This window comes from Sphaeramia orbicularis, chromosome 6 (assembly GCF_902148855.1).
Source record: "Sphaeramia orbicularis chromosome 6, fSphaOr1.1, whole genome shotgun sequence".
Classification (NCBI taxonomy): Eukaryota; Metazoa; Chordata; class Actinopteri; order Kurtiformes; family Apogonidae; genus Sphaeramia; species Sphaeramia orbicularis.
Genome location: NC_043962.1, coordinates 16,185,073 through 16,212,052, shown reverse-complemented (window position 1 = coordinate 16,212,052; position 26,980 = coordinate 16,185,073). Strand labels below are relative to the sequence as shown.

Below are 26,980 nucleotides of genomic sequence, written 5' to 3'. Positions count from 1 at the left end.
AAAAAATTATATAATTTTTTTCAAATTGGATTTTATATTTTTTGTGTGTTTTTTTTTTTTTGTCGTTTTGTGTTGATAGAGTAGGTTAAAGTGAAATTAAAAAAAAAAAAAAAATAGGCAGATGGGATAGATGAAATGCTGAAAAAAAAGATACCAAACATGGGTATAGTAAACATTTCTTTGTAGTAGTAGTATATAAGGGCAAAATCAAAAGTACTTAAAAATGGCCAAAAAAGGCTCAGACCCCTAAGGGTTAATGTATATAGAACAGGGGTCTCAAACTCATTTTATTTCAGGGGCCACATTTAGCCCGCTTTGATTTCAAGTGGGCTGGACCAGTAAAATAATAACATAGTAATAACTCATAAATAATGACAACTCCAAATTTTTGTCTTTGTTTTAGTGCAAAAACCTCCATTAAATTATGAAAATACTTACTTTTATAAACTATTCAAACAAAAAAAGATGTGAATAAGCTGAAAAAACTGAAATTTCTTAAGAAAAATAAGTGCAAACCGGAGAAAACGCCTATGTAAAGATCTGCTTTTATGTCAAATATTTGAGTATAGTTTTAATTTATTACAATTTTGATTTTATATACCTAATATTTGGAACCAATATTCACTTTCAAAGTCTTTGAAAAGGTTTGTAAAGCATCTTTGTGTTATTTATGCAAAAAATTATATAATTTTTTTCAAATTGGATTGTATATTTTTTTGTGTTTTTTTTTTTGTTTTGTCGTTTTGTGTTGATAGAGTAGGTTAAAGTGAAAAAATATTAGGCAGATGAGATAGATGAAGTTGTGCTGAAAAAAAAAAAGATACCAAACATGGGTATAGTAAACATTTCTTTATACTAGTAGTATATAAAGGCAAAATCAAAAGTACTTAAAAATGGCCAAAATAGGCTCAGCCCCTAAGGGTTAATGTATATAGAACAGGGGTCTCAAACTCATTTTCTTTCAGGGGCCACATTCAGCCCGATTTGATCTCCAGTGGGCCAGACCAGTAAAATAATAACAGAATCACCTATACCTTTGTTTTAGTGCAAAAAATCCTATTAAATTATGAAAATACTTAATTTTCTAAACTATTCAAACAAAAAAGTTTGAATAACATGAAAAAAACTGAAATTTTCTTAAGAATAATAAGTGCAATTTTAATGTTATTCTGCCTCAACTTTATCATTTGTACATGTGCATTATGGATCAGATCTACAAAGACACGAAACACTGAGGAACAGGCAGAAAATAGTTCAAATTGTGCTTAATTTTCTTTAGACATTTCAGGTTGTTCATATTTGTTCAGGTTATTCACATTTTATTGTTACAGGATAGTTTGTACATGTAAATATTTTCATAATTTAATGTTATTTTTTGCACTAAAACAAAGACAAAAATTTGAAGTTGTCATTATTTATAGACATAATGTAATATTTTTTTCACATCAAACCAAGAAGAAAATATGGAGTCATTATTTCTTGTAGGTTTTTATGTTATTATTTTACTTTAGATTATATTGGTCTGTATGTGGAACCTGAACTAAAATGAGTTCGACACCCTTGACTGTGGAATTTTTGCACTTTCCAAATTCATCCCACAGGCTGGATTGGAACCTTTGACGGGACACATTTGTCCCCCGGGCCGCATATTTGAGACCCCTGCTCTAGAACGTCTCTTGAGCACTTCCTGTTTGCAATGTCTAGAAGCCTTTTAGCCTTAGCATTTATTTTCCTGAGGACGTCAACACAGCTAGCAAAGTCAGCCAAGAGAGGGGTGGGAGGGAGCTGGGGTTGAAAATTTGTGCTGAAGTGCAATCAAAGAATTGTTTATTGTTCTCAATGTTGCATGTAAACTTCACCCTGAAAAGAAAAGGGAAATCCCAATGTACGTGTCCTGGTTGCCGACATGTGGATGTGGTTATAGCTGGTGGTGTCTTGAGTGTGCTGCGTCTGGGAAGAGTCAGGTTGACATATCTGTTTGTCACCGTGCCAGGTATGAGTATGCGCTGGAGCTGAGCCAAGTCGTTGTCAACAAAAAGGCAAAAATGACTTATGCGCTCTGGGTAGAGTTCCCATCGCAGCAGGAATAAAAGCTTACTAAGATCGACCATAAACAACAGAAATTAGTGTACAGTAGATGTGGGTGTTGTCCGGTTGGGAATCTGGCACCGTGCCTCGTCCATATAACACTCAATTGTACATGGTCTGTTCCCTCAAAAAGTAGACTAAGCTTTTCTTTTACAGTCTCTCCAACAGCACAGGCTCTGTTTGAGGAGGTGTCTGGTAAGCCTTTGGTTGGACTGTAGAGGCAGTTTGAGGGCCTGTAGATGAGCTTTTGTAAATCCAAGCTGGATCAGCCCTGTAGCAGCAAAAAGAGATGTATTAACACCTCTGAGTGAACCTCTCTGGTAATGTCTGCACAAAGTACAGCTCCTGGGCTTCTCACCCTCATCCCACTTCATCTCTTTGTAGAGTTTCTGCTCACCTGCTTCAATTGAAAAGTGGCCGTGGAGCCTCTGTTTCTCTGCACAAGTGATTTTCTCTATGGGAGTGGAATGTTTTACAGATCCCTGGTGTAGGAGCTATTTGTCTGTTTAGTTTTTTGTTCAAAGTTAATTTACTTTTTCGTTTACTAATTTAGTATTTTTTGCTAATTGTTTATTTTTTGTTTGTTTAAAGGTGCGGGAGACTTTCGTGACCAATTTTTCGTCAAATCTCTAAAACCTCAGTCGTAGCCTAAGAATCACTAATCCATAAGTCTTTCTGTGATTACTCACCTGAATCTCTTGCATTGTGTTGAACAATTTCTTAGTGCCATCCACCATAAACAGTCCATGTGTTTTCAAACAAGCTCACTCAGGCATCTTCGGAATTTTGTCACCATGTGTATTGTGGGAAGTGAAGGCTCGCGCAACCACCTTACAGCGGCAGCTGGAACAGACACAATCGGAAATGATAGGAACTCCCTTCCTTCGATGCATATTCCTCCAGCCATTTCCGCAAGTTTGTTTCATCCATAGGGGCGGCCATGGCTCAGATGGTAGAGTGGGTTGTCCAATAACACTGGTCTACAATTTTTTAGAAATGATTTGCTTCAGAGATTAAATGTGCTAAATGTTACGTATTTTAATAAGATTAATTGGAAAATAAACGACAAAAGTGCCGATTTGCTGAGGTTTTCAAGGTATATGATGAAGTGTTATTACACATATATATTGGTTTATGTACATTTATATAATAGTTTTATAAATCTTCCACTAAATAGAACCTGTAAAGTGAATGTATTCTAATGTGCAGACAGTGTTTTGAAGTAGATCTTGTAGCTCTGAGACAAATATTCCTTTTGAGTCAAACCCATTCTCTCGTTAATTCTCGAATTTCACATTTTGACCCAAGGCTGTATCTTGGAAAGTTCAGCCAACCAGCATTTTTCACGTGATTTTTCTTTATCAGTGACTCTCATGTGGTAAAATTTCATTACTTTTATTCTGGAAGCATTTTCCTTGTAGACCAGTGTAACCGAAGGGTTGGCGGTTCAAATCCCACTCCATCCTAGTCAGACTGTTGTGTCCTTGGGCAAGACACTTCACCCTCCTTGCCTCCAGTGCCACTCACACTGGTGTATGAATGTGTATGAATGTGTGGTGGTGGTCGGAGGGGCCGTAGGCGCAAATTGGCAGCCACGCTTCTGTCAGTCTGCCCCAGGGCAACTGTGGATACAGATGTAGTTTGCCACCACCAGAGGGAGAATGTGAGAGCGAATGAATAATGGATCAATAATGTAAAGCGCTTTGGGTGTCTAGAAAAGCGCTATATAAAATCTAATCCATTATTATTATTATTATTATTATTATTATTATTATTATTATTATATACCATATGGTCACGCTGCCGCTGCTGCTGCCACTGTTAGATGACTCCATGAACTTCCGTTTCCCACAATGCACGTTGCGACAAAATTCCGAAGATGCCCGAGTGACATCCCGGGTCAGTTTGTAAACACACGGCTTGTTTATGGTGGATGGCACTTCAAAATTGTTCACCGTCATGCAAGAGATTCAGGTGAGTAATTACAGAAAGACTTACAGATTCATGATACTTAGGCTATGACTGAGGTTTTACAGATTTGATGAAAAATTGGTCATGAAAGTCTCCTGCACCTTTAATATTTAGAATATATTTTTTGATTTTCATGGTTATTACTTTCATTCTTTAGTATTTAGCACCATTTTGTTTTGTGTTTTCTTATTGGTTTAGACTGTGGGCACCTAAAAAATGATTCATGAGGTTAGTAAGTTAAGCTTAAAATCAAGAGCTTTTTCTGCTTAAAAAATTAAGTTTGTTACATGTACACATTTAAATCAGTTGAGAAGTTATTTTATTTTATTTATTTGGGGCAGCTGTGGCTCAGGTGGTAGAGCGGGTCATCCAATAACCGAAGGGTTGGCGGTTCGAATCCCACTCTGTCCTAGTCAGTCCGTTGTGTCCTTGTGAAGACACTTCACCCTTCCTGCCTCCAGTGCCACTCACACTGGTGTATGAATGTTTGGTGGTGGTCGGAGGGGCCGTAGGCGCAAATTGGCAGCCACGCTTCTGTCAGCCTGTCCCAGGGCAGCTGTGGATACAGATGTAGTTTACCACCACCAGAGGGAGAATGTTAGAGTGAATGAATAATGGGTCAATAATATAAAGTGCTTTGGGTGTCTAGAAAAGCGCTATGTAAAATCTAATCCATTATTATTATTATTATTATTATTATTATTATTATTATTATTATTATCATTATTATTATTATTATTACCTCCGCCAAGGAGGTTATGTTTTTGCCAGGGTTTGTTTGTTTGTTTGTTTGTTTGTCTGTCTTTCTGTTTGTCTGTCTGTTAGTGTGCAACATAACTCAAAAAGTTATGGACAGATTTTGATGAAATTTTCAGGGTTTGTTGGAAATGGGATAAGGAAGAAATGATTAAATTTTGGTGGTGATCGGGGGTGGGGGGGCCCACGGGGGGGCCCATTTCCAACAAACCCTAAAAATTTCATCAAAATTTGTCCATAACTTTTTGAGTTATATTGCACACAAACGGACAGACAAACAGACAAACCCTGGCAAAAACATAACCTCCTTGGCGTGGGGGGGCCCACGGGGGGGGGCATTGATCAGCCTTGGCGGAGGTCTGCGCTCTCCGAGTGCTTCTAGTTATTATTATTATTGTTGTTGTTGTTGTTGTTATTTTATTAAGTTGGTCTAAATGAAAAACAAGGAAAACAGTCTTAACTTAATAATATTGATTTTGAACAGACATTTCTGCCTTTAACTTAAAAAAAGAAGTATATTAAGTTAGTACAACTTCAAAATCTTGTAAGTTTCCTTTAAAAGCTGAGTACAAAGCTGAATGTGCTAGGACCGCTTATGAAAGTGGCCTGGGTCTGATTTGAAAACATCGGATTTATGGTGTTCAGACTTTCAGAAAAAAATCCGATAATCGGAGTCACATATGGGCAAAAAAAGTTGGTTTTGGAATTTTTTTTACCTGCAGTGTGAACGTAGTGCTAACGAACTGAACATAAATAGTGTCATAATTACAAGTTTTTCTGTGTTTCTTAATCAATGTTAATTTGTTAGCTAAAATGTTTGCAGTCGCGCAGAACTCATCATGTCTTAATAAATGTGTTTATTTTTCTTTTCATGCATATCTCAGCTGGTAATCCCACATTCGGCAGGAACAGAGATGCTTCATTCCTGTGTGTCACCAAGAGCTAATTAAAATGATTCATTGGCGTGGTATTAACCTTTGTTTGGCCTCCTGTTGAGTGTTTGTTTCTATTTTTACTGGAATATTTTAGCACGTCTTCATAAAGATAAATTACATGCTTTCTTTTGGTATTTCACGTAGGCTCAGTCACTCACATTGGCGTTCCACAGGGTAAAGGCCCACTTCGGTTCCTGTTGTCAGGACCTGTGGAACTGTGTACCAACAGATGTTAATACTTTTCCTTTTTCACTTTATATAACATTGAGGTAATTGTGATAGTTTGGCCTAGGCTTCGTTGTTTTGTATTCCGTTGCCTAGCTGTGGTCTTTGTTTTTATGTCGTAGTCTTCAGTGTGGCTGAAGTGGTTCATCTATAAAACCCCTGCGTACAGCCCACTTACCCTATATTCTTCATTTAGTTTTATTTTTACAACATTCACATCATTTACAATCTACTATTCTTTATCCACCTTTTCTTCTGGATTCCCGAGGAGAGCTGACCATGACATCTTTTTTTCACATTAATGAGAAGTGTTGATAGAGACTGAAGTGATGACCTTTAGTTGCCATGTGACAGAATAACATCTTCAGTAGTAACATGTCTTTTCGCATACCGAAGCTCTATGGGTATTGTCAGGTCTCCGCTGAAGGTTTTGACAGAGCCGACCTTTACGAGCTACAACACTTTGAAGCCGCTATATCGTAAACTAATATTTTACTGCTCATTGCTCAGTTGCTCTGAATGTGTGTATTAAGGAAATTACCTTCCATTTGGAATTTAAAGATAAAAATAGTTTTATTTCCCATTTGTACATATTCAGGTACATAGGAATTATTGTGCAGAGGTCTCTCAGAGTGAAAGTATAAAAGATTAAAATATATAATCCAAGTAGAAGTCAGAGATAGATGCAGTAAAAAAAGTTTTATTTTTACAATCTAAAACCTTAAAACTCATTGACCTTGTGGAATTCAGAACTATTCAAATAATATATAAAGCAAAGAATAATTTACTACCGGGCAATATTCAAGAAATTTTTTGTGAAAGAGAGGGAGGCTATGATTTACGGGGAAAATTAAATTTAAAGATTCATAAAGTACTCACTACATTAAAAAGTTTCTGTATCACCATTTGTGGAGTAAAACTGTGGAACAAATTGTGTGTGGAGACAAAACAAATATCAAACATAATTCAGTTTAAAAAAAGATATAAAGAATTGATTCTTGAGAGGTACAGTATTTAATAATGACACTGAGGCTTGTTTGTTTATGAATGATGTCGTACTGATAAATCTGCTGTAATTATTGAAGAGAATGTTTGATTTGTTGAGTCTGTTTGTATGATTGTACTGACATGAACAGACTGTTGTGGATAATTCAGTTACTGCATTGTGGATTGTTGTGGTTCGATGCTAAAATTAGGGAAATAGTATAGGCTGATTGTTGTATTAAGTTAATGATAAAGGTGTAAAAGCACTGAGGGGTGGGATTAAATAAGTTTATACTTCTTCCTACTCCTTTTCGACCATGCAAAATTCAGACTTGTATGTGCTTGAAGATAGATTCTGTCCATTTTAATGTTATTTTGTTTATGTCTTGATTTGCTTTGTTTTGTCTTATTTTTCTTTGCATGTTCGAAAAAAAATAAAAAAGAAAGTGTAACAGCAGTATAAAAACAATTAAAAGTAGTGATATGCGGATCGATCCTGAAATACTGATATCTCCGATACCAGCTCTTTACTCTCTAGAATCGTTTCACAAATCAAAATATGAGTACTTTTGATACTTCAGTCATTTGAGGTCATGTATATCAGGAACACAGTGGAAAGTAGATAAACTATAGGGATCTTGTCCAAATGATACGCAATTGGCAGGAACTACTTCTTTTTCTGCTTGGGTAATAGTATAATAGCTAGTTCTTAATAATTAAACAATAATTACTGTCATGCCTTGTATTCTAGAAGTTACACTGGTCTACAAGGAAAATGCTTCCAGAATAAAAGTAATGAAATTTTACCACATGAGAGTCACTGATAAAGAAAAATCACGTGAAAAATGCTGGTTGGCTGAACTTTCCAAGATACAGCCTTGGGTCAAAATGTGAAATTCGAGAATTAACGAGAGAATGGGTTTGACTCAAAAGGAATATTTGTCTCAGAGCTACAAGATCTACTTCAAAACACTGTCTGCACATTAGAATACATTCACTTTACAGGTTCTATTTAGTGGAAGATTTATAAAACTATTACATAAATGTACATAAACCAACATCTATGTGTAATAACACTTCATCATATACCTTGAAAACCTCAGCAAATCGGCACTTTTGTCGTTTATTTTCCAATTAATCTTATTAAAATACGTAACATTTAGCACATTTAATCTCTGAAGCAAATCATTTCTAAAAAATTGTAGACCAGTGTTACAATTTGAAATACACAATTTTTTTTTTGTTGTTTTGTCTTAGATTTTCCAGATGTTACGTGTATTTGTACAAAGTATCGGATCGGTATCACCAATACCAGCCTGAATTAACTCTGTCACAAGGAGCACAAGGAATGTTCAAACATAAGACAATTCAAAAACACTTATAAGAACATGTTTTTCACAAGATATAGGGATGAGGGTTATTAACTGTCACTATATGTTCACTGTTGTTTATGTATATATTTCCTTCCTTGAGTTAGTTAACATTTGTTTATTTATTTGCCAGCACAACTAAGAAAGGCATTGGTAAAAGATTATATGTGTATTTGTATGTTGTGTATATGTATAAATGTATATATGTGTATATGAATGAATGAGTGTGTGTGTGAATAGATATATAAATATAGAGGAGTAATGTAAAAGGAAGAGGGACATATATTATTAATAATATTGTAGGGAGAGGGGGTGGGATTAAATAAGTTGCACTTCTTCCCACCCCTTTTCGGGCATGTAAATGGAATTATTGTGCTTTTCTTCTGTCTAAGATTGTTATGATTCTTGATATTTGTATTATTATCACACTTGATATTTGTATATAAATCACAATCACAAATCATCATCATCTTTATTTCCAGACTTGGCAGTCCATTTAAAAACCAACAAACAAGCAAGCAATGAATAAAATACATTTAAGAACACAGGTTAAGAACACAGACAAAACATCATCAATATTATAAAAGACAACTGTACCAGTGTCGCCACAAGGATGACTGGTATCGCACTGAACTAGGACTGGAATGGAATTCTGAGAATCGTTCAATCGACGGATAAATTTGTACGTTACGTTTCTCATAAGAGCCTGAAAAGCGTTAACTCCTGCATTGCAAAATACCTCACTTGCACTAGTCCAGGGGTGTCAAACTCATTTTAGTTCAGGGGCCACATTCACATTCAGCCCAATTTGATCTCAAGTGGACCAAACCATTAAAATAATAGCATAAAAACCTATAAATAATGACAACTCCCAGTTTTTCTCTTCATTTTCGTGCAATAAAAAAACATTAAATTATGAAAATATTTACATTTACAATATGTCTTTTCACCAAAAAAGATGTGAATAACCAGAAAAAATGTAATTTCTTAAGAAAAATGAGCTAAGTTTTAACAATATTATGCTTCAACTAATCACTTGTACATGTGCATCACACACAATGTTACACAAACATAATATTGTTGAAATCTTGAAGTTTGGAATGTGTAAATAAAATAAGAATGTCTACAATATTATGTGTCAACAGACAGAATATTGTAAAAATTGTTAATTCTCAGGTTGTTCACATTTTATTGTAAGGGTTATTAGACTATTATTTGACTTTAGATCCCATTGGACTCAAACCAGTTCAACACCCTTGACTGTTTATATCTTCAGTGTAATTTTTTCGCTCCATAAAATCATGCCGCGGGCCAGATTGGAACCTTTGGAGAGCCGGTTTTGGCCCACGGGCCGCATGTTTGACACCTGTGCACTAGTCCATCGAGGTTTTTTAAAGGAAAGGAAATCCATGGTATCGAACATCACTAATTAAAAGACAGTAGCACAGTGACATGTGATAAATATCTAAAAATAAATACTATCCACAAATTGCACCTAAGGATATTACACATTGAATTAGTAAATTTCATCTTTTTTATTCTTCCCCTTCCTTTGTATTCTTTTTTAACTTCCTCTCCTTGACAGTAACCATCGCTAATCCTTTTTGACAATCACACCAAACATTTCTTATGTGATTGCGTCCAGTCTCTGAACACTGAGGTGTAAAACCGACTGTCTCCACATTATTTCCTCGTCTCATGAGTTCCAAGTATCATTTGCTTTGAGCGCTGGGCTGCAGCCCTTTTTAGTAGCGGCGATCATTAGCCAACATGAGAATTTTTTCCCCACACAGTTTCATGTCCCTAGGACTAATTGACTCCTTTCTTCACGGATATAGTCTGTTAATGACAATGGACACGAAAGGAAATCAATAGTCCGGCACAAGAGAAGTAGTTCTGTGCATTTTTTAATCACATAAGGGACATGTTTTTTGTCCTTCAGAATGTGCAGATGATGAGAGGTCACAAGCACTGGCATGAAGGTAGTATGTGCTTAGAATATGTTGCACTGTGCTCATTTATAGATAATGCAAACAACCACAGCTGAGGAAACATGCAGGACTATCAGAGGAATAAAGTGCTGGAGCAATTTAGATTCAGACAGCTGAGATGAATGGAGCCGACCATTGCCACATATTTCATGTATTGATCATCTATATTTTGTTGCCTTCAGTGGTAATGCAATACTTTCCATTTCTACACTCAGCCATCTTTCTCAGAGGGCCGTATGTCATTGCTGCAGAACACAAGTGCTTTAGCTGCTCATGATAATAATAAAAAAAAGCTTTAACCCTTTCATGCATAGTTGTCACTACAGTGGACAGTTGTTCTCCAGCTGTTCTCTTATATATTCATGGGTTTTGGTGTTTCAGTTCCATGTCAGCCAACACATTGGACACTTACGCACCATCCCATACACTGTAATTCATACTATTACAGTAACTTTTCTGTTCTTGATAAACCTGATCTGCAGTAACATGTTTGAGAGTAAATCAATTACTAATTGTTATTAGACTGTAGGGATGTAATGATTACTGGTATAACGATAAACCGCGGTAAAATTGCTGACAGTTAGTATTACCGTTTAAATTCTAATTATCATGATAACTATGTTTGATTACTGCACTTTTAGGGGAAAAAAATGCCTATGTGAAGATCTGCTTTTATGTCAAATATTTGAGTATAATTTTAATTTATTACAATTTTGATTCTATATACCTAATATTTGGAACCAACATTCACCTTTAAAGTCTTTGAAAAGGTTCATTAAGCATCTTTGTGTTATTTATGCAATAAATTATATACATTTTTTCAAATCGTATTTTATATTTTTTTTGTGTGTTTTCTGGCCTTAAAGTGAAAAGTGAAAAAAATAATAGACAGATGATATAGATGAAGTTGTGCTGAAAAAAAGATGCCAAACATGGGTATAGTAAACATTTCTGTATGTAGTATATAAAGTCAAAATCAAAAGTACTGAAAAACGGACAAAATAGGCTCAGACCACTAAGGGTTAATATTTGAATGTTTTGGCTAAGAGAAAGTACATTGTGCTTATTATTTTATTTGTTTTTTTGTTTTGGTTTGTTTTCAAAATACAACTTAGTTAAATTATTTCAGTGTGTATCAGTACTTTTTGAACATTTGAGCACAGTTTCAACAATACCGCGATAATAATGATAACTGTGATATGAAATTTTCATATTGTTACATCCCTATTAGACTGTAATTAACAGTTTTCTCAAACAAAAAGTTGTTTTTTTGCATATTATCTCCATGAAGTGAGTAATAACTAGTATTAGAGTACGTTAAAATGTGAGAAAACATCAGATTAGCTGCATTAAAAATGTTTTATTTCAGAGTTTTCACACAGTATATCACTTTCTGATGATGGGTTTTAAATACATGGTTCTTTGCTTCAAAAATTAAACATATGATGTCCATCTGAGGGGACATTTTTGTAAATCCATGGAAAAATAGGTTCATTAAAAAAACCTCAATTGCATTGTTTTTTTCAGATGCTTAAAGAGGAATAAAATCACTCAAGAAAAAAATATTGATGAAGGTTCTCATATGTCATGCATGAAAGGGTTAAAGTTAGTTTTAATAAGAAAAGTCATTCGATTCTAACGGTCCACCTGAAGGTTTTTAAGGAAAAATGTGGTCAGTTTTTGCACTGCCAGCAAAGTATTAAACAACCAGCCACGCTATAAATATTTTATAAGCATTTCCTTAGAGTATTTAGAAAAGTGTTTAATATCAGCTCTGTAATAAGATGAATGGAGTTCATAAAATAATGTTTGTTTTGATATGTCCAGAGCCATGGAGTTTAGAGGGGAAAGTTATGATGTAAGGTCAGTCAAAGAATTGAATCAGTGTGAATGAAGGAGGTTTATTAAACTAACTTTGCGATTTGTCTTGGTTGTTGGCAAAAAAAAAAAAACAGGTCAACAATTAAATAGAAAAATGATGCCAGGATGATATGGTTTTTATTCACAATTTTTTCCAAAGATCACAGCAGCCAAAACATAAGTCTAAAGCGTATCCTTGGTCAACACGTCCTTGCTTGAATCGCTGGTATTCATTGTGTTCCAGATGCCGTTACACAGCTGTACAAATGTGGCCATGAAGTAAATGAAGTGATGTAATGTCAGATGTATAGTACTGCACCTTTTATACAATGTCCCATTGTTAGTGTGGGTAAAAAACATACATGGTGTAAGCGTCATAAATGTAACAACTGCCACCAAGCCTAGAGATCTTATCACCGTGTTTTCCAACCTTGGGGTCGGGATGCCACGTGGGGTCGTCTGGAAATCAAATGAGGTCGCCTGAAATTTCTAGTAACTGATAAAAAAAAAACAAAAAAACCTAATAATAAAAAATATATGATGAGTTAAGAGAGACAATCCCAATCCATAAAAAACACGATAAACTGAAGCTGAAACTGAAGCACTGTGGTTCTGTTCATCTGTCAAATGTTCATTGTGGTCAGTTTCAGATGCTGCAGCTCTTTCATAATTCATAGTTTGAGTTCTTGTTTGTTCAGTATTAATTGTCAGCCTTGGAAATCCAAGCTGGACTGACTGTACATATCCTGACCAAAGAAAATAAAATTCTCACTTTGTGCTGTAATCTACACCTGGATTTATTGCCTCCGTCCATAATAATATACATTATATAGACTAGGGATGTAACGATATGAAAATTTCATATCACGGTTATTGTGACCAAAATTATTACGGTTATCATTATTATTGCGGTATTGTTGAAATTGTGCTCAAAATGTTCAAAAAGTACTTATACACACTGAAATAATTTTACCGAGTTGTATTTTGAAAAAAAAACAACAGCAAAAAAACCAAATAACATGATAGGCACAATGCACTTTCTCTATTTTGTCCGTTTTTCAGTATATACTATATAAACAAATGTCTTCTATACCCACATTTGGTATCTTTTTTTTTTTTCAGCACAACTTCATCTATCTCATCTGCCTATTATTTTTTCACTTTAACCTACTATAAAAACATAAAAGACTAGAAAACACACACACAAAAAAAAAAAAAAAAAAAAAAATATATATATATATATATATATATATATATATACATATATATATATATAATCCAATTTGAAAAATGTATATAATTTATTGCATAAATAACACGAAGATGCTTAACGAACCTTTTCAAAGACTTTAAAAGTTAATTAGGTATATAAAATTAAAATTGTAATAATTCTTGTTACTTTTTTCTATCAGTATTTTATTATTTTATCAGTAACTTATACTATTTTTACTAAATGCTGCTGACAGTCGGGGGACCTGAGTACAATATTTTGTTTCTGTGTATTTTTATATGCTGAAATGACAAATAAACTTGATTCTGAATCTGAAATTAAAACTATACTCAAATATTTGACATAAAAGCAGATCTTTACATAAATGTTTTCTTCGAAAAAGTGCGGTAATCAAACACGGTTATCTTGATGATTAGAATTTAAACGGTAATACTAACCATCTGCAATTTTACCGCAGTTTATCGTTATACCTGTAATTGTTACATCCCTAATATAGACTAAATGTCGTCTAAAATTAATGTTTATTTGTAACATAGTATGGCAAACTGTAACATGATCAAAAACAAATGAATTTTAGCAAAAAAAAAAATTCACCGTTTTGAATATCTGGGGTCGGCAGAAATTTGTGATGTTAAAATGGGGTCACGAGCCAAATAAGGGTTGGGAATCACTGTCTTATCATACGATTGCATGTTCTCACCAGCATTTGTACCCTGTTTATTCTTTTTGCGGTATGTGTTTGAGCCCGTTTTTTGTGTTTTCTTTGTGTTTCAGAGAAAGAACGTCCACCTGCTGTTGAATGTCTTCTTCCTAGCAGCCTGGGGGGCCTTCCTTTTGGCTTGCCGATTCTACTGGATGGGCAACAAACCCCCCAACTTCTCCAACTCGGACAACCCGGCCGCCGACTCCCCATCGTTGCTCACCAGGATGCTAACCTTTTTCTATCTGCCGTCCATGAACTTTTGGCTTTTCCTGTGCCCAAACACTCTCAGCTTCGATTGGTCGATGGACGCCCTACCTTTGATTCGGGGCCTTGCCGACTGGAGGAACTTACATACGTTGGCATTCTACTTGGGATTGCTGTTGCTGGCTTGGTTCAGTCTGAAGACGCACCAGTCAAGCAAGGGGAAGGATACCAACGGGAAAGTGCATCATTATACCAATGGCAAAAATGGGAACAGTAATGGACACAGTTACCAGTGTAACAATCATGAACAAATGAACAATTCCCATACAAACACGAACAATAACAGTGCACAAAATGGAACCAAAAAGCACTATGAGAGCAGGACTCCGTTACCCACTAGTGAAAATGTTGTGGTGTTCTCTCTAGGCCTGTTGGCTATCCCTTTCCTACCGGCCACAAACTTGTTTTTCTATGTGGGGTTCGTTATAGCAGAGCGAGTACTGTACATTCCCAGTATGGGTTTTTGCCTGCTGGTTGCCGTGGGAATGAGGTCCCTCTACGTCCGATTGCGACACAGATCCTTTAGGACGATGCTGGTTTACGGCAGCACAGCCCTGATTCTCCTGTTTAGTGTTAAGACCGTTTTAAGGAACAAGGACTGGCAGAATGAGGAAATGCTCTACAAGTCTGGGATTTACGTCAATCCTGCTAAAGGTAAGGTTCGGCTCTGACGCGTACTAGCATTTTTATTAGCATTCGCAATGGTTACAGTTAGGGATGCACCGATCCGATACCAGTATCTGGCATCGGCTCTGATACTCAGTGTGTGTACTCGTACTCGTAAAAGTAATCTGATACAAATGCACCGACACCACTTACGGCCGTGTGACATTCATAGTTAAGTACTGCAGGTACAAGGAGGATGCTTAACGAACCTTTTCAAAGACTTTAAAAGTGAATATTGGTTCCAAATATTAGGTGTAGAAAATTAAAATTGTTCTACATTAAAACTATACTTAAATATTTGACATAAAAGCAGATCTTTACATAGGCGTTTTTTTTTTCCCTAAAAGTGCGGTAATCAAACACAGTTATCATGATAATTAGAATTTAAACGGTAATACTAACCGTCTGCAATTTTACCGCAGTTTATCGTTATACTGGTAATCGTTAACATCCCTAGCTTCAATATTAGTATCACATTAGTGTTACCTCTGTCGTCTCCATGTTTGTTATTACTGACTTTCTTCTTCCTCTCAATAAAATTTACTTTTCTTCGTGGTATTTGTCCAGTATGGTTAATTCAGAGCGGCGCCCCCTGGTGCATTAATTTATAAACGCTCATTCCAACACATTAAATGTCAGTAGCAGCACTTTGTTCCAGTCAGATTAATGACAATGACAATAAAGCACATTTACAAAAGGAACTAAGAACTGGAATGGGATTATTTAGTAATCATATCAGTACTCAGTATCGGAAAGTACTCAAATGTAAGTACTCGTTCTCGGTCTGGAAAAGAGTGGTATCGGTGCATCCCTAGTTACATTACCTCTAAAATGCATCATATCCACACGGAGGAAAATGCAGTTTCCTTCACATTTTCAAACCAACACCAGTGAGACACAGATTCAGTTTGATAATATCTTCTGTCTTTTTCAGTCTACTGCTGCTCTGAATAATTCAAAGTAAAGCTGCTTCAGAATGTCTCCTCTTCATCACTCAGCCTCGCCACAGAATAGAGAAGCATTCCCTCGCTGAACTCCTCAGAAACAAAAAAAAAAAAAAAAAAAGACCGGTGTGAATGGAACTAGTCCAGGCCCAGTTTATTCTTAAGAGCACTTCATTTTAAAAGTGCTCGAATAAGAAGTTGTTTCTTTTTTGTTCACTCATCCACTTATACTCTGCAAGGGAATCTCTCCATTGACACCGAATGCCCTTTCTCACTTGGAAGAGCATCGCAGACGTGGCACCGCTCTCTGATTGGCACCTTCAACGGGAGATAAAATATTCAATAGTCTGTAAATTCAAGGTCATAAGACACGGATCCTTCTCCAAAAGCGTGCTTCCCAAAGCTGCTGAGGAGGAAAACAGGGCAGGGACTTGCAAGACAACAGCAGGACACATTGTGTTAGCTAATTTCCCTTTCAGATTCTGCAGCAGAGTTGAGGCGTGACAGCTGTTTGTTTTGGCAGGCCATCAGCCGAACAGAGCAGTAGCAATGTCCCTGCCTCAAATTCATTAGAGCTAATATGAGAATTGAATAGCAACCAACCTCCAGACCCGCTCATTAGACTGTTTGAACTGTGAAACGTGTACACCCAAGAAACCCGTTAATGTTAAAGTACACTGTAAAAAAAAATCTGTAATTTAACAGAATTTTACTGTTTATTTTACAGATTTTTCCTGTATTTTTAAGATACAGGAAAATGTCAATGACATTTCAAAAACAGGCTGATTTTACATGTCATTGTTAAATAACATGAAAAACTGTAACTGTGAATAACCAAAAAAATTTACATTTTTTAAAATATTTTTTTTGTTTTTTTTTAGTGAAATTACAGTTAAAATACATTTGCAAATGTATCATAATTTCACAAATATTTATTTTCTATTTATGAGATTAAACTGTTAATTTAAAGTTTAATACTGTAAAAAAAAAATAAAATAAATAAAACAAGATGAAATTACCGACAATTTACCCTAAAAGAAGTATTTGTTCTGTAAGTTTAACAAGACTTGTTTGTTAATTGTCAAATATCTTGTGTAATTACAGGAGGTTTCACAACAAAAATGTTGAATAAATGTATTTTTGTGAATGTATAACATGTATAAGCGCTGATAAAAGTCAAAATACAGTTTTTATCAGTGGAGAATTGAATAGCAACCAACCTCCAGATCCGCTCATTAGACTGTATGAACTGTGAAACGTGTACACCCAAGAAACCCGCTAATGTTAAAGTAGACTGTAAAAAAAAATCTGTAATTTAACAGAATTTTTACCGTTTATTTTACAGATTTTTCCTGTATTTTTAAGATACAGGAAAATATCAATGACATTACAAAAACAGGCTGATTTTACATGTCATTGTTAAATAACATGAAAAACTGTAACTGTGAATAACCAAAAAAATTACATTTAAAAAAATTTTTTTTGTTGTTTTTTCAGAGAAATTACAGTTAAAATATATTTGCAAATGTATCATAATTTCACAAATATTTATTTTCTATTTATGAGATTAAACTGTTAATTTAAAGTTTAATACTGTAAAAAAAAAAACAAAAAAACCAAGATGAAATTACTGACAATTTACCCTAAAAGAAGTATTTGTTCTGTAAGTTTAACAAGACTTGTTTGTTAATTGACAAATATCTTGTGTAATTACGGGAGGTTTCACAACAAAAATGTTGACAAAATGTATTTCTGTGAATGTATAACATGTATAAGCACTGATAAACTGTCCAAATACAGTTTTTATCAGTGGAGAATTGAATAGCAACCAACCTCCAGATCCGCTCATTAGACTGTTTGAACTGTGAAACGTGTACACCCAAGAAACCCGCTAATGTTAAAGTACACTGTAAAAAAAAAAAAAAATTTGTAATTGAACAGAATTTTTACCGTTTATTTTACAGATTTTAACTGTATTTTTAAGATACAGGAAAATATCAATGAAATGACAAAAACACACTGATTTTACATGTCAGTGTTAAATAACATGAAAAAACCGTAACTGAATAACCATAACATTTCCATTTTTTAAAAGAAGTTTTTTTTTTTCACAGAAATTACAGTTAAAATACACTTGCAAATGTATCAGAATTTCACAAATATTTCTTTTCTATTTATGAGATTAAACTGTTAATTTAATGTTTAACACTGTTTTTTTAAAAAAAAGTAATAAAACGAGATAAAATTACTGACAATTAACCGTAAAAGAAGTATTTTGTAAGTTTAACAAGACGTTTTTGTTAATTGACAAATATCTTGTGTAATTACAGGAGGTTTCACAACAAAAATGTTGAATAAATGTATTTTTGTGAATGTACAACATGTATAAGCACTGATAAACTGTCCAAATACAGTTTTTATCAGTGGATTGTACAACTTAGTCTCATTGAAAATCATTCATATATATATATATATATATATATATATATATATATATATATATATATATATATATATATATATATATATATATAGGTAATTTGATTGTTTTAATACATGGAAATATTCTTTATTATACATTAAAAAGTAAAAAAAAAAAAAAAAAAAAGCAAAATCTCATGTAAAGTCAGGGCAAAAAACTGTATTTTAATTATAGAAAATTACCGTATTTTAATGAGATGGTTATTTTCTGTTATTTAACAGTTTTTTTTGGCACCCCAGCTGCCAGAATATTACCGTTTTTTACTTTTTTTTTTTTGTTTGTTTTTTTAGTGTAGCTTGTTAAATTATTTGAAACAAAAGATGCCTATAGATGAAAAAAAAGGCAGTGTGAGTTGATTTTCTTGTTGCCTTTATTTATGCAAGAGGTTCCTTTGGGATTGCTTGGATGTTTTGAGTTCTACCAGTCGAGTAAATACCTCACAGAAAGGCCGACTGCATGCTGTAGTGAGTCTAGTGAGTTGAAATTGTGGCATTATATATGAATTCAGGTCTGCATACACTAACAAGGGTTATGTAAAATGTTTCATTCGGTAAAAAAAAAAAGTCAGTAATTCTTATATTTATGCAATATGTAAAAAACTAAAGCACTAGGGGATGGAGTATAAGGTAAAGACGTTTTCTTCCCTCTCCAGCTGCTTTCCGTTTTACATCTCTTTCATATCTTTTCCTCTTTCACCTCCTCCACATTTATTTTTCTACAGCACAGTATGAAATCTCTTAGCAACCTCATTTCACATGTCAGTTAATGTGCAATGCCATTCAACACTAATGCCATTAGCTGTGCAATAGCACGGTGGTGGTCTCCTTTTTTTTTGGGGGGGGGGATAACCGGTAGTTTTGGCACAAAGCCTCCCCCTAGTGCGTCATCTCCTTTTATTTGTAATGTCTTTGTGCACCAGCTGCAGCATTTCCTTTACAGGTTAAAAACTACTGAACCTTTGCCAATGAGTGTGTGTGAATAACAAAAGAAAATTAGTACTTTCCATGCAAATGTCTCCTCTTAATTTATGAGCTTCAAGAGTCTTTCAAACATAATGATTCCACTACATTGCCACAAATGTTTCTCGTTTCTTTTTTTCATCCCGTTTGATTGACCTTTTCTTTTGTGACCTGTCAGCATGGGGCAACCTCGGAAATGTCCTGAAGAGCCAGGGCAAGATGGAGGAAGCTGAGCAGGCGTACAGAAATGCCCTCTATTATCGTAGCAACATGGCTGACATGCTGTATAACCTGTGAGTTTGTGTTTTATTCTATTATTCTGTTGGAATATACAGGGTGTCCCAAAAAAAATTACATCATTTGAAACGTCCATAATGGAGTGACTACATGGTCAGGAGAAATGTTACTTAATAGTATTTATTACCTCCGCCAAGGAGGTTATGTTTTCATCAGGGTTTGTTTGTCTGTTTGTTTGTTTTGTTTGTCTGTTGGCAAGATAACTCAAAAAGTTACTGAAGGATTTTGATGACATTTTCAGGAAATGTTGATACTGGCACAAGGAACAAATGATTAAATTTTGGTGGTGATCGGGTGGGGGGGGGGGGGGGGGGGGGGGGGGGGTTAGGGTTACACTCTCCGAATGCTTTCCTATTATATTCTTGTTAAAGTTATTTAATTTGATTGCTCAGTGTACTTAAGCAGGTAATATCAGTGTGGATCACAGTGTTTTTATGCTTGTAAATGGATACTGTTTTGTCTGTTTGGAATGGGACGACCCCCAGAAGAGTAGCTGATGTCCTGCATCAGCTAATAGGGATCCAAATAAATAAACAAGTGTTTAGAGAACGCAAACCTCCGCCAAGCACCCCGAACGGTGTGCATGTGTGGATCGACTATTTCTTTTTAAATTAAACAGTTTCAAGGTTGTTCCATACAGCAGAAAAAGTTGAAGCTTGGTACCAGTCGTGTGTATGTCAAATTATATTCAATTCCAATCAATATTTGTTGAGTTGTAATGAAAAATGTGTGGTAAATGGGATTGTCAATGTTAAATGTAAATGTCCACAGAGTCCACATTCCACAGTGGATGTGGACAATTTTGTGCCAGATACAAAATATTGTTATAAGCTACGGGTGGATCAAATTGGAGGCTAATCAGAGTCGCTTTGAATTTTTTATGAATTTTCAAAAATTGCTCAGTGGTGAGAAATAGGAAAATTGTAGATTTTTTGACCTCGCCGTGACCTTGAACTTCGGCCTACTTGGCCCAAAATTTAATGGTTTCGTCCCAGGGCCTAGGCCTATCTGTGGGTACAATTTGGTAAAGATGGTTGGAATAGTTTTCCCGTAAAGTTGCTAACAATCAAACAAACAAACACACAAAGCAAAGTGATCACAATACCTCCTGGGGGAGGTAATAAAATGATGTCAGTTTTTTTTGGGACACTCTGTATTCCTAATATTTCTTTCTTCCCCTTATTTGCCTTTGTTTTTGTTTCGTCTGTGCATGCCTTTGTCGTTGTGTAAGACTTCAGTATATCTTCTGTGCTTGTGTTCTTAATTTTCCGTCGCTGTGTTCACACATGCGGTCTGAGCGACTTAGAGCAGAGAGCACGAACAAATATACAAGCATTCTTTTTGATCCTATTGATCCAAGCTGCTCTCTCAGAGGAAGTGCCATCTTGTCTCATATTCCCCAGGGTGCTTTCTGTCTGACAGGGTTATTAATGATGCTGTTTTAGTTGGAGGGAAATACAAAACATCCACAGCCAGCGCTTACACTGTACTCACATGGCTGTGGTTTCCGATGATATATATCTTCTTCATCAGTCAGTACGAAGTTGAAACGCTGCCTCGCTCCAGCTTTGGGGTCTAAAACTGCCCATATGTCATTCCTTTTGTCTGTTCCAGTGGTTTGCTGCTACAGGAGAGCAACAAGTTCTCAGAGGCACTTCACTACTATAAACTGGCCATTGGGAGCCGGCCAACTTTGGCTTGTAAGTACAGCTCTTCTTTTTTATTGACAATCTCCAGCTCTTGTGGTTGTGGCTGTGCTGTGTCCAGGCAACCGTGAACACAGGCCGCGGTTATGTGAAGAGAGAGAGGAATAGGTGGCAAAGGCCAGTGGGTATACAGCCGAATTAAACATTCAACACAGCTGACGGAGTGGCTCCTTAAGCCAAGTTATGTCAACAGATCAAGAAACTGCGAGATTTCATTTACTATTATTATTATTATTAATAATTTATTTGTTTATTTATTTATTTTTTGATTGAAATCTTTTTTTCAAACCTGTAGACAGTGAAATCAAAACAAAAATCAACCAACAAAATATAAGTACTGGTACATAAAAGGTTGATAAGCAAACAAAAACAAAAAAAACCCCAATAATAATAATAATAATAATAATAATAATAATAATAATAATAATAATAATAATAATAATAATAATATAAATAAAATAAATGAAATGGAAATTATTCATGCTCAAAAAGGAGTAGGAAGAAGTAAAAACTTATATACTCCTACCCCTGATCTCTATTCCTTATGATCACTATATAGCAATTATTACTGTATATGAATATCAATATACTACTACTACTACTACTACTACTACTACTACTACTACTACTACTACTACTACTAATAATAATAATAATAATAATAATAATAATAATAATAATAATAATAATGATGATGATGATGATAATAATAATAGTATAACAATATCACACATCCTTTTTCCTATATCGAAGGCCAGAATGCAAAACCGCCTATCTGAAATAAAAAACACTTTTTTCAGGAAACAAAAAAAAACATTTAGTTTTATTATAGTGTGGTCTTTGTTAAAGATATCCAAGCATATTCTACTATTCTCAGACTCTCTTTCTATATTATGTGTTAACAATACATACTAGGTATTTATGCCTCCCAAAGTGCAGTCCATTTAATGTGAAAACTCAAAATCTAAGAATTTGCAGATAGGAGGTTTTGTTTTTTGGACATCGATATACACTAATATGATAATACCCATTTACAAATTATCCTACCAGATATTAATAAAACAAATTACAAATTCAGGCTGTAGCACTATCATCTCTCTAACTCCTCCTACTTTTATTGCATCTCTTTTTATTTATTTATTTTTTCAGCTCTGCTCTCCGTCATATTAAAATTCCCTTCCTTTTAATTGCCTTTCATTGGATAACGCGTCATCTTCACTGGTATCATTCCCCGATTATTAAAAATCCTACCTGATCAAGCACGAAATTAGCTCCCCATTGTTCAAGGCATCAGTCAATGACAGATAAACAGAGACTCTTAAATGTCTCTCCCTTTCTTCCGTAGATTAATTATAGACCTAATCAAGATCAGGGTTAGACTAGAAAATTTCCATTCAGCCTGCAATTATCCAATCTGTTACAGCCGATAACAAGGTTTAATTAATTACGCTAAGAGGCAGACACATGGAAAGCAGGATGAGAGTGTGATAGTTAAAGCGTTTCTCAAGGTTACCCCATCATTCACTAGCTTATTGGGAGCTAACTAGTACAAACAGCTGCATTTTTATTGACTAAACGCAGGACTGCGCTGAAGAATCGGTCTGGGTTTGTGCTGGTTTTGGTAAAATTCTTACATTCTCTATTTTTAATACAGTTTTACTAACTGATTAAAGTCTAGATATTGACTGTTGACGTTTTTTCTGTGGGACAGATTCATTCATTCATTGTTTGTTTATTTCGAGCATTTACAGAAGACATGCAAATTCAAAATTCCAAAAAAAAAATCATTCATCTATACTCGAAAAGGAGTGGGAAGAAGAAAAAACTTATTTAATCCCACCTCCATTCTCATCATCAAATAACTTAACATAATAACAGATAAGATTATATGGCGTGTAGATGTGGAATAAAATAATATAAGCTTATTAGAAAGAATAAACTACATTCAGAAAGCCAAACGGCAAGTATCTGAAAAAATCTGGAGACTTAACTATGTCAAAGAGTTAGACCTAATAGGCAATTCATTTGACTGTTAGCATCGAGGCGAAGACGCACCAACCCGGTTTTCGGCGATCGGATGTCGTCGGGCAGTCTGGTGAGATCAGTGGCATGAGTCTGGTTGATGTGTTCTGTGCAATCGGCCATCGTTAATGCCGTCACCAGTCTTTTCGGCCGGTTCAACATGTGTAATCGGCCACTACCCATCGTTCAGTCGGACCGATCTGATTGGTGGAGGGATAGCCCTTGACTAGTGAATCAGTGAACAAGAAGTTTCCATGCGAATCCAGCTATGCCGAGGTACTTCACACTATTATTGTCTTCTATAATAGTCCAGTCACTGCTCATATCATATCTGAATGAGTGCCAGTCAGTGTTGTCTATGGACTTCATTCATTCCATGAAGTGAACACTGTTAGCATTGTTAGCATTGTGCGATTTCTCCTTAGTTTTCACCTTTGACATCTTTCTTCTTCCATAAGAAGAAGCCTTAGAGCTGACAACACCAGTATCTTCTTATTACTAGCCAACCGTTAAACAAGTACTACAACAACAACTTTTCTGGACTACTCAAAACTCTCTGCTGACAGCATTGACTGATGACAGCGAGCTGAGATGTTCCGTCATTTTCCGGTTTTAAGTCTCACGCAAGCGCAGAACGTACGCTGGAGTCCGTAGTCGATTTGGTGTGTTCTTCACACTTTTTTGACCGCATCAGGGAGACGCAAGCTGACTGATTAGCTACCTTTCTGATGACGATCGGCGGTTGGGTTGGTGTGTCTTCGCCTTTAGACCTAATAGGCCAGGGGCGTCAAACTCATGTTAGTTCAGGGGCCACATTCGGCCACTTTGATCTCCAGTGGGCTGGACCAGTAAAATAATAGCACAATACCTATAAATAATGATAACTCCAAACTTCTCTATTTGTTTTAGTGCAAAAAAATAACATTAAATTATGACATTATGTACTTTTACAAAGTACCCAAACCAAAAAGACAAGAATAACCTGAAAAAACTGATTTTTTTTTTTTTTTAGAAAAATAAGTGCAATTTTAACAATATTATGCCTCATTGTATCATTTATACATCTACAAAGGCACAAAACATTTAGTAAAAGGCAGAATATTGGAAAAATTTTACTTAGTTTTCTTAAGAAATTTCAGTTTTTTCAAGTTATTCTCATCTTTTTTGTTTGAGTAGCTTGTAAAAGTAAATATTTTCATGATTTAATGTTTTGTTTTGTTTTGTTTTTCACTAAAACAAACAAACATTTGGCATAATATTTATAGGCAAAATGTAATATTTTTGGTTTTCACATTAAACCAAGAAGGATATTTGGAGTCATACGTTATGTTCCTATTATTTTACTTGAGCTCACATTGGTCAGTATGTGGACTGAACTAAAAAGAGTTCGACATAATTGGTTGTTCATATCTTCAGTGTAATTTTTGCACTTTGCAAATTCATCCCACGGGCCAGATTGAACCCTTTGGCGGGCCGATTTTGGCCCACAGGCCGCATGTTTGACACCCCTGTGATAGGCAATTCAGTTGACTCTTAGCATTATATGTATGCAGTTCGCAGTACACTTGTATACCCTGGACTTGGAGGATTCCATTGGATTCTGATTTTTGTTTACTTGAACTACCGGTGTCAAAAAAGAGAAGCTTTGTTTGATGTTTTGTATGCGGTTATTTTCTTATTTATTTTTTTAATTAAATGGTACAGATATGTAAAGGAGGGTAAATTATGATTGAAGTGAATGCTCTACTTTCATGAACGTAAACCTCAATAAAAAAAAAATATTCTGGCAAAAAAAAAAAAAAAAAGCTTTTGAGGTAACATGTGCCATCTTGTCTTATATTCCCATGGGTGCTTTGTGTCTGACAGGGTTATTAATGATGCTGTTTCAGCTGCTGGAAAATACAAAGCATCTTAAGCAAAGCCAGGGCTTAAAATAATGTCAGCTTTTTGAGGTAACAACGTACAGAAGACTAAAAATGCTGTTTGATTCTTAACAACCCCCCTCTGACTTGATCCACACCCTAAAGGGCCGTATAGATCTAGAGCCCCTCACGTCGATCTGTTGTATCAAGTTAATTTATTCCAAAAGCCAGACTTGATGTTTAGAGAGGCAGATCCACAGAGACTAATTACTTTTCAGCTGTGTATTGATCATTCAGCGTTATCTTTTACCGCTGATGAAAAAAAGTTTAACAAGCATCCAAAGTATCCCACAGGATGCAGCCAAAGGTCAGACATAAAGCATCAAAAAGGTCACCTGTGGTTTACGGCTTCACGGCGCACGGCTGCATTTCTTATGAACCGGTCATTACTTTACACTTTGTGAGTCCTCACCAGGTTGTGTTTATTATTCCAACAGCGGCCTACTTGAACACGGGCATTATCCTGATGAATCAAGGTCGTCTAGATGAGTCCAAGCGGACCTTCCTCACTTGTGCTGACATTCCGGATGAAAATCTGAAGGACCCCCACGCCCATAAGAGCTCAGTCACCAGCTGCCTCTACAACCTGGGAAAGCTGCTACATGAGCAGGGACACCAGGAGGTAACGATCCATACTAAAAAAAAAAAAAAAAAAAAGAAAAAAACAATGTTCTGAATGAAGACTGTGTGTAGATAGTAAAAAACAGTTGTGGAGAAACAATATTAGACCATCAAAAGTCATCAGAAACAAGGGTTATGCAATCAAGTACTAACCAAGGTTATTATCGTTAATGAAAACTAACGAAATGACGAAAACTAGAATTGTAAAAACATTTTCATTAACTGAAATAAATAAAAACTATAATTAAAAGAAAAAAATGATAACTAACTGAAACTGTATTGTGTGTTTACAAAACTAACTAAAATGAATAAAAATTATGGATAAAATTCCCTTCGTTTTCGTCTTTGTCAATGTCGGATTGATATAAAATCAATATATTTTGCTCGAGCAATTTTATCTAGTGGCACCATACAGAACTTCACGGTCTGTCACTTCTCATCACTTGTGGTTTCCAGTCGTCTTCTGGTCCCCACTCTACCTTGAAACATGGAGACTAACGTTGGTAGAAAGCAGCAGAGTCCTGTCTGGGATTTATTTGAATACAACAGAGAAGAAGAGAAAATATATAAAAAAAACTAAAAACTAAACTAAAACTAAGCATTTAGAAAAAACAAAAACTAATAAAAACTAGCAAACCTGCTCTAAAAAGTAATTAAAACTAACCGAATTAGAGGAAAAAAAAAGTCAAAACTAAGTAAAACTAAACTACAATGAAAAATCCAAAACTATTATAACCTTGGTACTAACTCCTGTGTGTATCATGTGACTAAAACAGACAGAAAAGAAAACATGGAATGCCAAAAAGCACTGTTTTTGGCAGTACAATGCCATAGATATTGATGTTCCGATCTGATCTGAAGATCGGTATTGGCTGCCGATCTGGCATTTTTTAGAAGATCAGATTGGATTTAGTCATGAGATCAGGCCGATCCGTGCCCGGTTCTGGGGGGGTAAACAAACGCCTTTCCCCCTCAAATTAAAG

The 26,980-nt window shown here is 35.2% G+C and overlaps 1 protein-coding gene across 1 annotated transcript in view; it reads left to right on the top strand.

The window, feature by feature from the left end:
- The window catches only part of tmtc2b (transmembrane O-mannosyltransferase targeting cadherins 2b), a 288,126-nt gene that overhangs the window by 178,680 nt on the left and 82,466 nt on the right, over positions 1–26,980 (top strand). Inside the window, exons 3-6 of the mRNA XM_030136547.1 lie at positions 14,186–15,032; positions 19,608–19,722; positions 21,341–21,426; positions 25,814–25,998. Coding sequence (XP_029992407.1) covers positions 14,186–15,032; positions 19,608–19,722; positions 21,341–21,426; positions 25,814–25,998 — 1,233 coding nt within the window. The remainder of the gene's footprint in view (positions 1–14,185; positions 15,033–19,607; positions 19,723–21,340; positions 21,427–25,813; positions 25,999–26,980) is intronic.